At 49.3% G+C, this 13699-nt stretch overlaps 1 protein-coding gene across 1 annotated transcript in view; it reads right to left on the bottom strand.

Moving 5' to 3' along the window:
• The window catches only part of Camk2b (calcium/calmodulin dependent protein kinase II beta), an 82957-nt gene extending 69773 nt beyond the window's left edge, over window positions 1–13184 (bottom strand). The window contains exon 1 of the mRNA XM_042702377.1: window positions 13120–13184. Coding sequence (XP_042558311.1) covers window positions 13120–13184 — 65 coding nt within the window. The remainder of the gene's footprint in view (window positions 1–13119) is intronic.
• Between the last annotated feature and the right edge of the window lie 515 nt (window positions 13185–13699).

A 13699-nucleotide genomic window follows, 5' to 3' on the forward strand; every position in this document is an offset into this window, starting at 1 on the left:
AATATGCACAAGGTCTGACGTTCAATTCCCAACACTACCAAAAATAATGAAGAAAAGGAGGGGGGGGGGGAGAAGGAGGAATGGAAGGAAGAGGAGAAGGAAGGAGGAGGATGAGGCGGAGGAGAAAAAATCAACAGGCCATAACTATATAGATTTCAAGACTCTCAATCTTATTTCTCTGATTAATGCTTTCATATTTCTGCCAATATTCTCACTGGTTTAGCTGTGTGGTTTTGAAATAAGAATGTGTAAATCTTCTAAGTTTGTCCTTCTTTTATAAGCTTGTTTTTGCTATTCTGGGTTCCCTGTATTTCTATGTAAATATTACGACAGCCTTGTCAGTTTTTGAAAAAAATAGGTAAGATTTTAAGGTATTACATTGAAACTGTACAATTTTAGTGTGCTATTATCTTTTACAATTTGAGCCTGAAACATCCCTTGAAGACTCCTTCATTAAAGGCTTGGTTGCCCACTGATAGGCTTTGGGAAAGTGTTGGATCATGACAACTCACAAGTCATCAGTGGATTAATAATGTTAATGGAGTCATAATTTGGTGGTTTAATTAGAAGGTGAAGCCTAGGTGAAAGAAGCAATCACTGGGCAGGTCATGACCTGGAAGGGAACATCATGTCTCCAGCTTCTTCTGCTCACTTGTGCATCCTGTCTGCTATGAGGTAATCTAATTTGCTCCATACCATGCTCCCACAATGCTGTTCTGTCTCACCATAAACAGCCCTAGAAGCAATGAAGCCAAAGGACTCTGTTCAATCCATAGGATAGAAACCTCTGAATGGTGAGCCCCCCCCCCCACAACAGATCTCTCATTCAATAAGCTGACTCTCTTAGGCCTTTGTCACTGTAATAGAAAAAGTAATTGATACATATCTTAATATTGCCTAGTAATTCATGAACATGGGATGTCTTCCTACATATTTGGATCTTCTTTAAATTTTTTCAACAGTTATTTATCGTTTCCAGTACACAAATCTTGTGATTCTTTTGCTAAATTTGTTATTCAATATTTTTCTCCTTCTGATGTTATTGTAACTTGCAATGTTTTTTCCTGATTTTTTTTGTTTTTGTTTTTGATTTTTGGGGGTCCTGGGGCCTGAACTCTGGGCCTGGGCACTGTACCTTCGCTCTTCAGCTCAAGGCCAGCACTCTGCCACTTGAGCCACAGCGCCACTTCCAGCTTTTTCTGCTTATGTGGTGCTGAGGAATTGAACTCAGGGCCTCATCCATGAGGAGGCAAGCACTCTACCACTGAGCCACCTTCCCAGCCCCTTTTCCTGGTTTTATTATGAGATCGAACATTGACATTTTTTTTTTTTTTTGCATCTTGGTTGTGAATCCTGCAACTTTGCTGAATTTCATCTTTTAATTGTAGTACCATTATTGGATTCCTCAGGATTTTCTTTCTTTCTCTCTTTCTTCTTCTTCTCTCTCTCTCTCTCCCTCTCTCTCTCTCTCTTTCTTTCTTTTATTTTCTTTCTTTCTTTTTTTGTCAGTCATGGGCCTGAACTCTGGGCCTGGGTGCTGTCCCTCAGCTCTTCAGCTCAAGGCTAGCACTCTAACACTTGAGCCACAATGTCACTTCTGGCTTTTTCTGCTTATGTGGTGCTGAGGAACCCATCCCAGGGCCTCATGCATGCAAGGTGAGCACTCTACCACTGAGCCACCTTCCCAGCCCTCCTCAGGATTTTCTATATACAAGATCAAGTTATCCACAACAGAGGTTGTTTTACATCTACCTTTCCAATTTGCTTTTTTTTTTTCTTGTCTAATAGCTCTGGTTAAAACTTCTAGTATTTTGTTCAATAGAAATGGACAGAATAGATATATTTGTCTTGTTTCTGATCTTAGGGAAAAAATTGTCTTTTACCATTAAATATGATGTCACTGTGAGTTTTTCAAATATATCTTCTGTCAATTGAAGGAATTTCCTTCTACTCATCATTCGTAGTGTTTTGTTGTTGTTTTGTTTTGTTTTGTTTGTCAGTTGTGAGGGGCTGAACTCTGGGCCTGGGCGCTGTCCCTCAGCTCTTCAGCTCAAGGCTAACGCCCTACCACTTGAGCCACAGTGCCACTTCAGGCTTTTTCTGCTTATGTTATGCTGAGGAATCAAACCCAGGGCCTCATGCATGCAAAGCAAGCACTCTACCACTGAGCCAACTTCCCAGCCCCATTCATAGTGTTTTTTATCAAATAATACAGCTGCTTGGCTCTCAACCTTTTCCATAACAACAACCTTCCTCCTTACTCGTTGTCCTTCACTTCCAGAGGCTGCCCTTCACTCCTGTTGCCCTATCATATACTCTACTCAGCTTTTACCTACCTCTCTCCAAGCTGCACTACTGCTTCCACACAATCAGAAGATGCATGGCAAATGGTGGACCTGCAACTAGACTTTTGCAGTGAACAAACAGGATGGCAAGAGAAATCAGGAGCCAGACTGAAATTATTATGCTTAAAGAAACCAGAATCTTTTTCTTTTTAATAAATGGGAATGTGGCCAGATGCTGTGACTTAAGCCTGTAATCCTAGCTAACTGAGAGGCAGAGATCCATGATTCAAAAACAAGCTGAGGCATAAATGTTTTTGAGACTCCACCTCAACCAGTGGCTTGGCACAGCACCCACATGCACTCTCTCAGCTGCAGTTACAGAGGAAGGACAGTGGCTGGGTGCAGAGTATGTGCCTATTATCCTTGCTGGGAAATCACAAGTAGGAGGACTGCAGTCCAAGCCAGGCTTGGGCATAAAGCCACACTCTACCTCAAAAAATAACAAACGTAAAAGGAGGCTGTGGTTCAAGTGGTAGAGCACCTGTTTAACAAGTGCCAAGCCCTGAATTCAGTCCTAGTACTGTAAAAAAAAAAAAAAAAGAAGAGAAGGGGGAGGAAGGAGAGGAGAAGGAGAGGAAGAGGAGGAAGGAGGGGAAGGACGAGGGAGGAAATAAAGAGTAGTAGTGATCTTGAAGCTCTGGCACTGTGTTGTCTATTCTGATAACAATTACCACCATGTGGCCACAAGCACTTTGGCTGTGGCCAAGCCAGGATGCACTGTGAATGTAAAATATATGATAGGTTTCAAGCACATGACATTTAAAAATGAAAAATATGCCGGCCGCTGGTGGCTCACACCTGTAATCCTAGCTACTCAGGAGGCTGAGATCTGAGGATGGCAGTTCATCTGTGAGACTCTTTTTTTGGGGGGTCCGGTTGTGGGGCCTGAACTCTGGGCCTGGGCGCTGTCCCTCAGCTCTTCAGCTCAAGGCTAGCGCTCTACCATTTGAGCCACAGCGCCCACTTCTGGCTTTTTTCTTTTTGCTTATGTGGTGCTGAGGAATCGAACCCAGGGCCTCAGGCATGCAAGACAAGCACTCTACCACTGAGCCACCTTCTCAGCCCATCTGTGAGACTCTTATCTCCAATTAGCTACCAGAAAATCGGAGTGGCGCTGTGGCTCAAGTGGTAGAGCACTAGACTTGAACTGAAGAGCTGCAGGGAAAATGTGCAGGCCCAGAGTTCAAGACCCACTACTGACAGAAAAAATTTAAAATAAAAATGCAAAATATTTTTAAAATGCTTGGATTTATTACATGTTATAATAATTTTGTGGAGATTTATTAAAAATGTATTAAGAAAATTCTTTTCATGGTTTCTTTTTGAACTCAGGGCCTCACAATTGCTTTGCAGGCACTCTACCACCTGAGCCATGCCTCTACCCTTTTTTGGCTTTAGTTATTTTTCAGATAGGATCTCATTTTTTTTACCTAGGGTGGACCTCAGACCACAGGACTCCTACTTAAGCTACGGTTGTGAACCACCACATACACCTAGCTTGTTGGTTGTAATCAGATCTCAATAACATTTTGTCCAGGCTGGCCTTGAATGTCAATCCTTCTGTTCATCTCCTGAGTAGCTGGGATTATAGGCATGAGCTGCCACTCTGGTCTAGCTGTTTTCTTGTACTAGAAAAATGTAAACCACACATGTGGCTCTTTATAGCTACTTTAGCAATGTGGGGTAAAGGTTCATGTCATTGTGTACATACAGAAAACAAAGGCAAACTTCGAACACAAAGTTGGTGAGGCTCTCAAGGGACTAAGGGATGTAAGTAGGCTATAAATGAGGCAAGAGTTTGGCCTCACAGCATCTGCAGTTGGTTCTGGAACCACCTGGGAACTTCTCCAAACTTGCATAGCTCCTTCCTCATTTCTGAGGCTCTGGCCTGGGTAGTACCCAAACACTGTGCAGCTGGGGCTGAGAGACACCATACTGGTCCCCCTCTTCAGCAGGTTCTGCTCCTGACAGACCCAGACAACCTATAACAAATGACCTGTGTCAAACCTATGGACTTGAAGAATGCAACCCCAACATGCAAGAATAGAAGAAACAAAGCCATGTGCTGATGGCTCATGCCTGTTATCCTAGCTACTTGAGAGGCTAAGATCTGAGGATCACAGTTCAAAACTGCCTAAGCAGGAAAGTCTGTAAGACTTATTTACAATGAACCACCACAAAGTCAGAAGTGCAGGTGTGGCTCATGTGGTAGAGATCCAGCCTTGACTGAGAAAAGGTAAGGGACAGCCCAGACCCTAAGTTCAAGCTCCAGTATGCAAAGAAGAAATGAGGAGGAAGAAGAGGAGGAGGTGGGGGGGGGAGGAAAAAGAGAAGAGAGAGGGGGATGGGGAAGAGAAGGGAGAGGGGAGGAGGAGAAAGAGGAGGAGGAAGGGGCGGGAGAGGAGGAAGGAGTGGAAAAGGAGGAGAAAGAGGAGGAGGAGGCAGTCGGGAGAAAAAGGGAAGAGAGAGGGAGAGGGAGAAGAGGGAGATGAGAGGAGAAGAAAGAGGAGGAGGAAGGGGAGGGAGAGAAGGAAGAGGAGGAAGGAGTGGAGAAAGAGGAGAAAGGAAGAGGCAGCAGCAACATAAAGTACCTCAACGCAGATGGGCAGCATGTGGGCAGGTCCAAGAGCTAGCAGCCTGTAGCTGTGGTATACCATTGAGCTAGTTCTGAGCACCTGCTGTATACTGGACACTGTTTTAAGCACTTGAAACTGTGGGGTAAGGGGCGGGGCTCTCCCTTGGCTCCTTGCTGGAAAGGATGTTGGCTGGCTGCACAGATGTACTCATGTGAGCACGGAGCAAAGCCCCTGGCACCATCTCCCTGTAATGGTAGAGCATGTCCTTCCCTCCAGTCCTCACGTGCCGCTCACAGAACAGCGACACAAGGATGGCAGTTCTCAAGTTACATCCTTGGGCAACATTCTGAAAGTTCTTAAATCACCGCCTGGCTCTCCCAATCTGCTCTCCAATTCAACAAGAGTGTGCATCTGCTTTAACAAAGAATCCTAGCTTTAGCTATTTTAGGATCATTATGTCAATACCTAAAGCGCCATTTTCACCGGTGGTTGGGCTCCTATTGAGGGAGACAAATTCCACCCAAGTTTGGAACTGGTAATCCTACCTCCAACATGAGAGCATGCTTTCATTTTATCCAAATTTAATTTTCATCTGAAAAAAATGCATAGTTGGATGTACTATATTCATTTGATAATGTTTTAAAAATCAAGTTGATACATAATGCATTTTTATGTTGCTACATTACTGCGATTGTAGAAGATGCTTTAGGAAGAATCTAATCAGATTCCACTTTTTTGTTTTTATTTTTGTTTTTTGGTAAGGAAGAGAACAAGGGGTAATTTTTTCCCCCAAAATTATTTGGAATTTCCAGAAAGACCACATTTATCTCTTAGACCAAGAAATACAAAATCCTCTCAGGAGCTCTCTTGCATCCTGCCTTCCCTTGTTCCCCACTTTGTTTTTTGTTTTTTTGTTTTGTTTTTTTGTTAAATGACTTGCTAAATTCCGTGTTAGCTCAATATGGACTTTTAAAAAGTGATGACACAAAAATAATGAAATGGAAGTGGAGCTGTGGCTCAAAGTGATAGAGCACAAGCCTTGAGAAAAAGAGCTCAGGGACAGCGTCTTGAGTTAAAGCCCCACAACAGCTGGGCATCGGTGGCTCACGTCTATAATCCTATCTACTCAGGAGGTTGAGATCCAAGGATCTTGGTTCAAATCCATCAGGAAACTCTGTGAGACTCTTATCTCCAATAAACCACTCAGAAAGCCAGAAGTGGTGCTGTAGCTCAAGTGGTAGAGTGCTTGCTTTGAGCTGAAGAGCTGAGAGACAGCGCCCAGGCCCAGAGTTCAAGCCCCATGACCAACCAAAAAAAAAAAGCCCCACAACAGACACAAAAAGGGGAGTGGTGGAAATTGTCCCAATTAGAACCTGTTTTCTAAAGGAAAAACACAAACACACTTTTTTTAAAAGACCCAGGCACCAGTGATTCATACCTCTAATCATAGCTACTGAAGAGGCTGAGATCTGAGGATTGTGGTTCAAAGCCAGCCCAAGCTGAAAAGTCAGTGAGTCTCTTATCTCCAATTAACCACCAAAAAGCTGGGAATGGAGCTGTGGCTCAGTGGTATAGTGCTATTCTTCAGCATAAAACTCGGGGACAGCACCCAGGTCCTAAGTTCAAACCCCAGCACTGACACACACACACACAATAATAAAAGGAAGGAAGGAAGGAAGGGAGGGAGGAAGGAAGGAAGGAAGGGAGGAAGGAAGGAAGGAAGGGAGGGAGGAAGGAAGGAAGGGAGGGAGGAAGGAAGGAAGGAAGGAAGGAAGGAAGGAAGGAAGGAAGGAAGGAAGGAAGGAAGGAAGGAAGGAAGGAAAGAAGGAAGGGAGGAAGGGGAAGGAGGAAGAAGGGAAAACAGAGAGAAACAGGAAGAGAAAAAGAGAGAGAGGAAGAAAAACAAAATCTCCCTCCACCCTACTCCTGGGGAGTCTGGAAAAGGACAAGGAAGTCAAGAATACATCCTTTGGTTCCTTCAATTGAGACCTAGACCCCGGGCTTCTAAGTACTAATGACCTTCGTCTCAGAAGACAGCTCCCTGAACACTCCAGGTGTCTGGTCTCTGTCGGCCTCAGTGAGAACACAGCCCCTCCTCAGGACAACCACATACTCTCAACAACCTTGCAGAAGACAAGCAGGAGTTGGTCCAAAAAATATGACTGATATATGTGCATATATCTCTGCAAAAAGAACCAGTAGCTCATCCCTATCAGTGAAGATTTACCAAGCTGGCACCAGTGGCTCAAGCTTGTAATCTTAGCTATCCAGGAAACTGAGATTCAGAGGATCAAGGTTCAAAGCCAGTTCACACACAAAAAAAGTCTATGAGACTCCATCTCCAATTAACCACCAAAAAGTCAGTCTGGAGATGTGGCTCAGGTGGTAGAGCACCAGACATGAGCAAGGAAGCTGAGTAAGAGGGTAAATAGGGCAAACTGCAGTCAAATGCATAGTGAGTCCATCTGTTTTAAAATCATTGTATGTGGCACACAGGTATGTATGTATTGTGAGCACACATGCCTTACACTGATACTAAACAGCCCAGGCCTCTGTGAGGAGTGAAGGAACTACAGTGTAAAAGGCCACATTTTACCTCACCTTCTCTATTACTTCATTTTCTTTTTACAAGACTATATTGCCCTAGTAATTTGCAACTAATAAAAGAAAAAACTTTAAGTCTTGCTGGTCTCAAATGGGGTCAGAGTATTGGTTGTCATGGAGAGATTAGAAAAAGAACTGACATTTTCACAAAGAGGAACTGTGGGCAGTGCCCTGGGTTTGGAAAAGTACAAGGACAGCATGGAGGCTACTGGCTCTGGACAGTGTGGGCTCCATGAGCCTGGGGTCAGAGTGAACCACCAGCTGCCCACCAGTTAGCCAGCAGAGTCTCACAAGCACTTGTTTCAAGAACAGAAAAGAGAATAGGTCCATCCACTTCTGAAAGGAGCAGAAATGGCTTGTAGAGTCAAATTGTGTGGATTTCAGCCCTGCCCCTGTGTGACCTTCACCAGAGAGTAGTACTTCTCTGTGCCTCAGTTTCCTCTTCTGGAAGCTGGGATAATCATGGCCTCTATTTCACAGACTGTGTATGCTAATACACTATGTGCCACTGAAGTTCTAGCAACTGTCACCAGGAAAGAAAGAGTCCAGCAGCAAGCATGCAGATATATTCTTAGCTCTCGGCAAAGTAGGTTATGATATAAAAATACCATTAAATAGTAACTAAACTAGCATCACCTTAATGCGCTTCTTGCCAACAGCTTCAGTATGTGTGCCTTCTTTCTAAGCCCCCTACATTAGGGAATCACAATCACCCCTCATTCCAGACTTTTCAGGTCCAGAACAGCCAGCAAAGGCTTGAAGTCCACGGGTGAAGGCACAACCCTTCCCTCCCCCAGGCCAGGCCCTGGGAACCCAGCTCCAGCCTCTGTGGAGGTGAATGGCCCACACCTAGCCTCTCTGATACAACCAGAGGGGAGGACTGGGAACAGGAAGAGGAGATGGGAGAGCATCTGGTGAGAGGGGCTCTGGCAAAGGCCCTGAGGCAGGAAGGGCCCAGTGCTCTGGGGGAGGGCTGACAGCAGAAAGTAAACACAATAGCAAATCCAAGATTCCTCCTCCACCACCAGATTCCACCCTTCCCTGGCAACCAGCTTTAGAGCAAAGAAGACTCAAAACCCGATCTACTCTGAAATTCTGAAGTTTATACTAGAACTCCCTAGCAGGCCATCTACCAGTTCCCAGCAGGCTTGCTAGCCAAAGCACCCCAACTCAGAACAACACCCCCACTCAGAAAGTGGATAGGTCACCAGCCCCATGATGCAACCTGCTCTCTTCTGACTGAGGGGTGGAGAGTGTCACTGGATAGAGTCAAGGACACGTCAAGGTCAATTCTGGGCCTATTTGAGGTTCTAGGAGTACTGGGTGGGGGTGGGGGCTGGAGATAAGGGAACTTCCTTATCCACACTTGGCAATTTGCCTACTTTCCTCCAGCTTTTTCTTTAATTTGTAAAATAGGGGTGGGTGGAGGGCCTTTTGGGCAGAGCTAGAATCAAATAAAATCAAACCTTTCAAGTACACCACATGTTAGATGCTGCTCCAGCAGGAACCATGGCCAGCGTCCTCTCTCCCAGGACCCCTGAAATTCTATCCAAGATCTGTGGGAACTGCTTTTCTCTAGGGAGACCATCCCTATTATCAGCAATCAACTACCCCCCAAAGTAGAAAACTCATGGGTTTCATCCAGAACATGTCACTGCCTCCTGTTCATTAGCATTTATAATCTGTCATAGCCAGGGATGGAGTGTGACATAGTGGCCTCCCTCCATGGCTGGAGGGAGTGATATAACAGGGAAGATCCCTACTGGCAACTTTACTGTCAGGGATACACCTCCAAATAAAGTCTCAACCCTGTACCAGAAAACACATGTTATGGTATTGGTGATGAGGTAGGCAAGATGGGAAACTAGAATTAGCCTAGATTTCTACCAGGAGCTGAGCAGATGAGATGGTTGTGTTCACGGTTACCAGGATAGCATGCACACATGTCAGGAAGACTTCTGACCAAGAGAACAAGTTTGGGATTTTCCAGCAAAGTTAAAAAGAGAACACACTTAAGAATCTGTATTAGAATGCATGCTTATATCTGTGTGTTAACTATCAAAAACAGAGCCTTGGAGGAAGACTGCAAAGATGGACTGGAAGTCATAGGAAAAGGGGTTACCGTGAGCCCTCACTGGGATAGGTGGAAATCTGCGAACTCTGTTGCATGGTCATCCTATATGGACGTTCATTTATTGCTACTCCACAGATTTTCATCTATCACAGGAGATCTATGGAACAGAACTACTGTGATAGATGGAGGAATACTATTTACCCACAATGCAGTGAAGCCACAATAGGTGAACCACATTGGTGAGGGATTATATTAATATTTACTTATAATACTTTTACTTGAGATATTGTTGTTTGCTTTATTATTCCTGGAATTTCTGCATTTAAAAAAATCTCTCTAGCCTTGCACCAGTGGCCCAGGCCTGTAATCTGAACTACTCAAGAGGCTGCAATCTGAGGATCGTGGTTGGAAGCCAGTCCAGGCAGGGAAGTCTATGAGACTCTGATCTCCAGTTAACCACCAAAAAAGCCAGAAGTGCAGGTGTGGCTCAAGTGGTAGAGCACCAGCCTTGAGGACAAAAGCTTAGGGACAATGCCCAAGAAGCCCTGAGTTCAAGCCCCAGGATGTACACACACAGACACTCAGACACAGACACATGGATACACATCTATCCAATAGAAAAAAAGTATACACACAAACAATCTATCCAATAAAAAAAAAGTTATACACACAATCTATCCAATAGAAAAAATTATAAACATACTGCTGGCTGGCCCAAGTGGGTTGAAGATGCCCCTGCCTTGCTCTGTGCCTGCTCCTAGAGCCCCAGCATATAAGCTGCCAGGGAACTGCCCTGAGCTTTGGTAAGTCTGGACAACATAGGGCACACATAGAGCACTGAGCAGGTCAGGTTCCAAAGAATGGCTCCCCGTGCCAATCTGATGTGGCATCCAGGCCTTTGGGGAAAGATCCAGAGTCATCCAAGAAAGAAGCAGGGCAGGGGAGAGAAAAGGCCTGGGTACCCCATCACACAGAAGCAGCTGTGGGCCTATGACCCAGCCGTTCTGCCTAACAGGGAGCTCAGCATCGCCTAACTGGGTGCCAGGAGCTACAGCTTTAAATAAACTTGGATGTGTCCACCTGGGGCCAGGAAGCAACACCAACTGTGCCCTGGGCAGGCAGTGTCAACAACCAGCCAACACAGCCACTGCAGCCAGTTGAGTTCCACAGCTTGGTTCTGGGATGAGTCCCCTTCAGCCCGCTCCTCCTCTATACCCTGAGGCCTGGCACCTAGTAGCCACCACAAAGGTCTGCTGGGTAAGCCAACCACCTCTTGCTGGGATCACTCTCCTGCCCAGGTCACCACAGCCCCCCATGGTGATGCCCACACACTTCTCCCTCCTCATTCTCTTGCCTACCTAGGGAGGAGCTGGCAGTCCCAATCCTCACTGGTCTCCACCTCCAGTGTCACCCCTCCACCTCCACTCCCCATTAGGATGGCAGTGGTTCCATAGCCAGTCCCTGCTAGAACCAGTGGCTACCTTATACTGCTGCTCACACCAAAGTGAAGAAAGGAAGAGCTGGGGTGAGCAGGATGTTAGGAAATGGGGGTCCATAGGGAGCCTTGAGAGGGGCTTCATGGAGCAGACCAGAAGGCTCAGGGTAAAGGCTTGGGCTCCAGTGCACACATGAAGAAGAGATGAGAAGACTCTCTAGAACTTGGCACCGTGGCTCATACCTGTAATCCTAGCAACTCAGGAGTCTGAGGTCTGAGGATCACAGTTCAAAGCTAGACTGGACAGCAAAGTACCTGAGACTCAACTCCAGTTAACCACCAAAAAGCCTGAAGTGGAGCTGTGGCTCAAAGTGGTAGAGCACCAGTCTTGAGCAGAAAAGGCTCAGGGACAGTGCCCAGACTCTGAGTTCAAGCCCCAGGACCAGCACAAAAAATAAATAAATAAGCAAGCAAGCAAGCAAACTTCTCTAGCAAGGAGAGACTTCCCATTCAGAAAGCTGGTGCTCACTGCTGTCAATTGTCTCTACAGCGCAGGACATGGCTCTGTGAGGAGACAAGAGGGCTGGCTGGTGGAGAGGGTGAGAACTACAGTGCCAGCCCTTCCCACAGGCCCTCATCTGACCCACGCAGGAGGCTGCCTCACCCCCACCTGAGGACTCCCAGCAGTTCCTGGAAACTTCTTCAGTTCCTGTGTCCAGGAGGCTCATAGAGACAGCATTACATAGCGCAGGGAGAAGGGGTGCTGGGCCCCTCCAGGCCCAAGTGGCTCTCCAGATCTGCTCGGCCCCCACCCCACCCCCATGCACCCACCCTACCCTCGCCATCCAGCATCGACTTCCTCCAGCCATGGATCCTATGTTGCTCCTGGGTCCCCCAAGCCTGACCCCTAATCCTCTGCAGACGTGCGGGGAGAAATGGAGAATGCACACACCTCCACTCGCCTCCATCTGGGCACTCCACAATTATCAATAATCAGCGTCCCTCGCCCGCCACAAGCTTTTGCCAGACACTTTTTTAGTAAAAGAAGAAAAGGAGATGGAGGAGAAAGAGAAGAAGAAAAGGATTTGCTGCGGGATGTGTAAGAGGAAATCTCGCCAGCGCCCCGCTGCTCTGAGATGGGGGAGGGGAGGGCGCTCCATAGCCAGCCCCCGGGGGTGCCCAGAGAGCCACCTCGCTGCACGGAAGGAAGACCCTTTCCAGTCTCTGGCCCCAGGAACAAAGCCAGGTCTGGACGAGTCCATCCAGGGCTTCGCTCCGGCTGCGGAGCGGAGTCTTAGAGCCCGGGCACCTGTTCCCCATGACGCCCTACCTGAGAGAAGCCTGTGAAGCCCCCTTTTCCCTGAGCCCCTCGCCACAGAAACAACGCTCCCAAACCTGGACTCATCGACCTCGATGGCCCTGAAATCAGGGGCCCCCGAGTTCCTCGCCTCAACCCCTCATCCTTCCCCCTTGGTGACCTGGACCTCGTCCAATCCCCTCCCTTCCAAATTCTTGTTTCCAGAAGAATCTGGGGGAGGGGGAAATCCTCCAGAACCCAGTTTCCTTAAGGGACCCACGGCAGAAGCTGTTCCCACGCCGGCAGCCCCTGCGCGGATAGGGCCGCGCGCGGAGCAGGCGCGGAGCAGCCCCGCTGCGCCCCCCGCCCCCGCCGCCTCGGGTGGGGGTGGGGACCGCGCGGGCACCCGGCCGACCCCCGGTCTCCGGCCACGGCCGACCCTCCCGAGCCCCGGGCTGCGGCTGCCCTGCGGGCCCCTCCTCTCCGACCTCCCCGCCGCCAAATGCGTCACGTCTGCCCGGCGCTCCGGGGGACACCTGCTGCCGCCCCCGCCGCGCTGAGTGCGAGCCACTGCGGTGGACTGGCCCCGCGCGCCGGGGTCCGGCAGCCCGGCCCAGAGCCCTCGGGCTCCGGGGTTCGGGGCCGCACGGGACCGTGCGCCTGGGCCCGGAGCCCGGGGAGCGGAGAGCGCGCGGGCCCGCAGTGCGCCGGGAGCCTGCGGGGCCGGGGTCCAGCCCTCGGGGCAGGGCGGGGGTCCCCCGTCGGCCGGTGCGCGCCGCGGCCCTTACTTGCCAATATCCTCGTAGAGCTGGTACTCGTCGGTGAAGCGGGTGCAGGTCACCGTGGTGGCCATGGCGGCGGCGGACGGGCTCGGCGTGCGCTCGGCTGCGCTCGGGCGGCGGCGACTCCGGCTCCCGCTCGCGGGCACGGCGGCGACACGGGCGCGGGCGCGGGAGACACCTCGGCTGGTGGCGCCGGGCGGGGGCCGAGCTAGGCTGCGCCGCGCGGCGAGCGCACGCGAGATCTGCTCGCTCGGTCCCCGCAGGAGCGCGCCGCACACCTACGCGCGGGGAGGCGCGGGCGCCGCTGCCACCGCCACCGCTGCCGCCGCCGCCGCCGCCGCCGCGCCCGCCGCACGCGCCGCGCCCGCGCCCCGCACTCTGGGCCTCGTGCCCGCACCGCACCCGCGCTCGGTACCTGCCCTCGCGCCCGCGCCCGCACGCGCACTGCGCCCGCACCCCGCACCCACCCCACGCCTGCACCCGCACTGCGCCCGCACCCTGAACTCACACCCGTGCCCGCGCCCTGCACCCGCTCTAGGATGTGCCCGCGCCCTCCACCTACACACACCGATCTTAACCGCACAAG

The sequence above is a fragment of the Dipodomys spectabilis genome, unplaced genomic scaffold, assembly GCF_019054845.1.
Source record: "Dipodomys spectabilis isolate Male_0828 unplaced genomic scaffold, ASM1905484v1 ptg000322l, whole genome shotgun sequence".
In the NCBI taxonomy this organism is placed as follows: Eukaryota; Metazoa; Chordata; class Mammalia; order Rodentia; family Heteromyidae; genus Dipodomys; species Dipodomys spectabilis.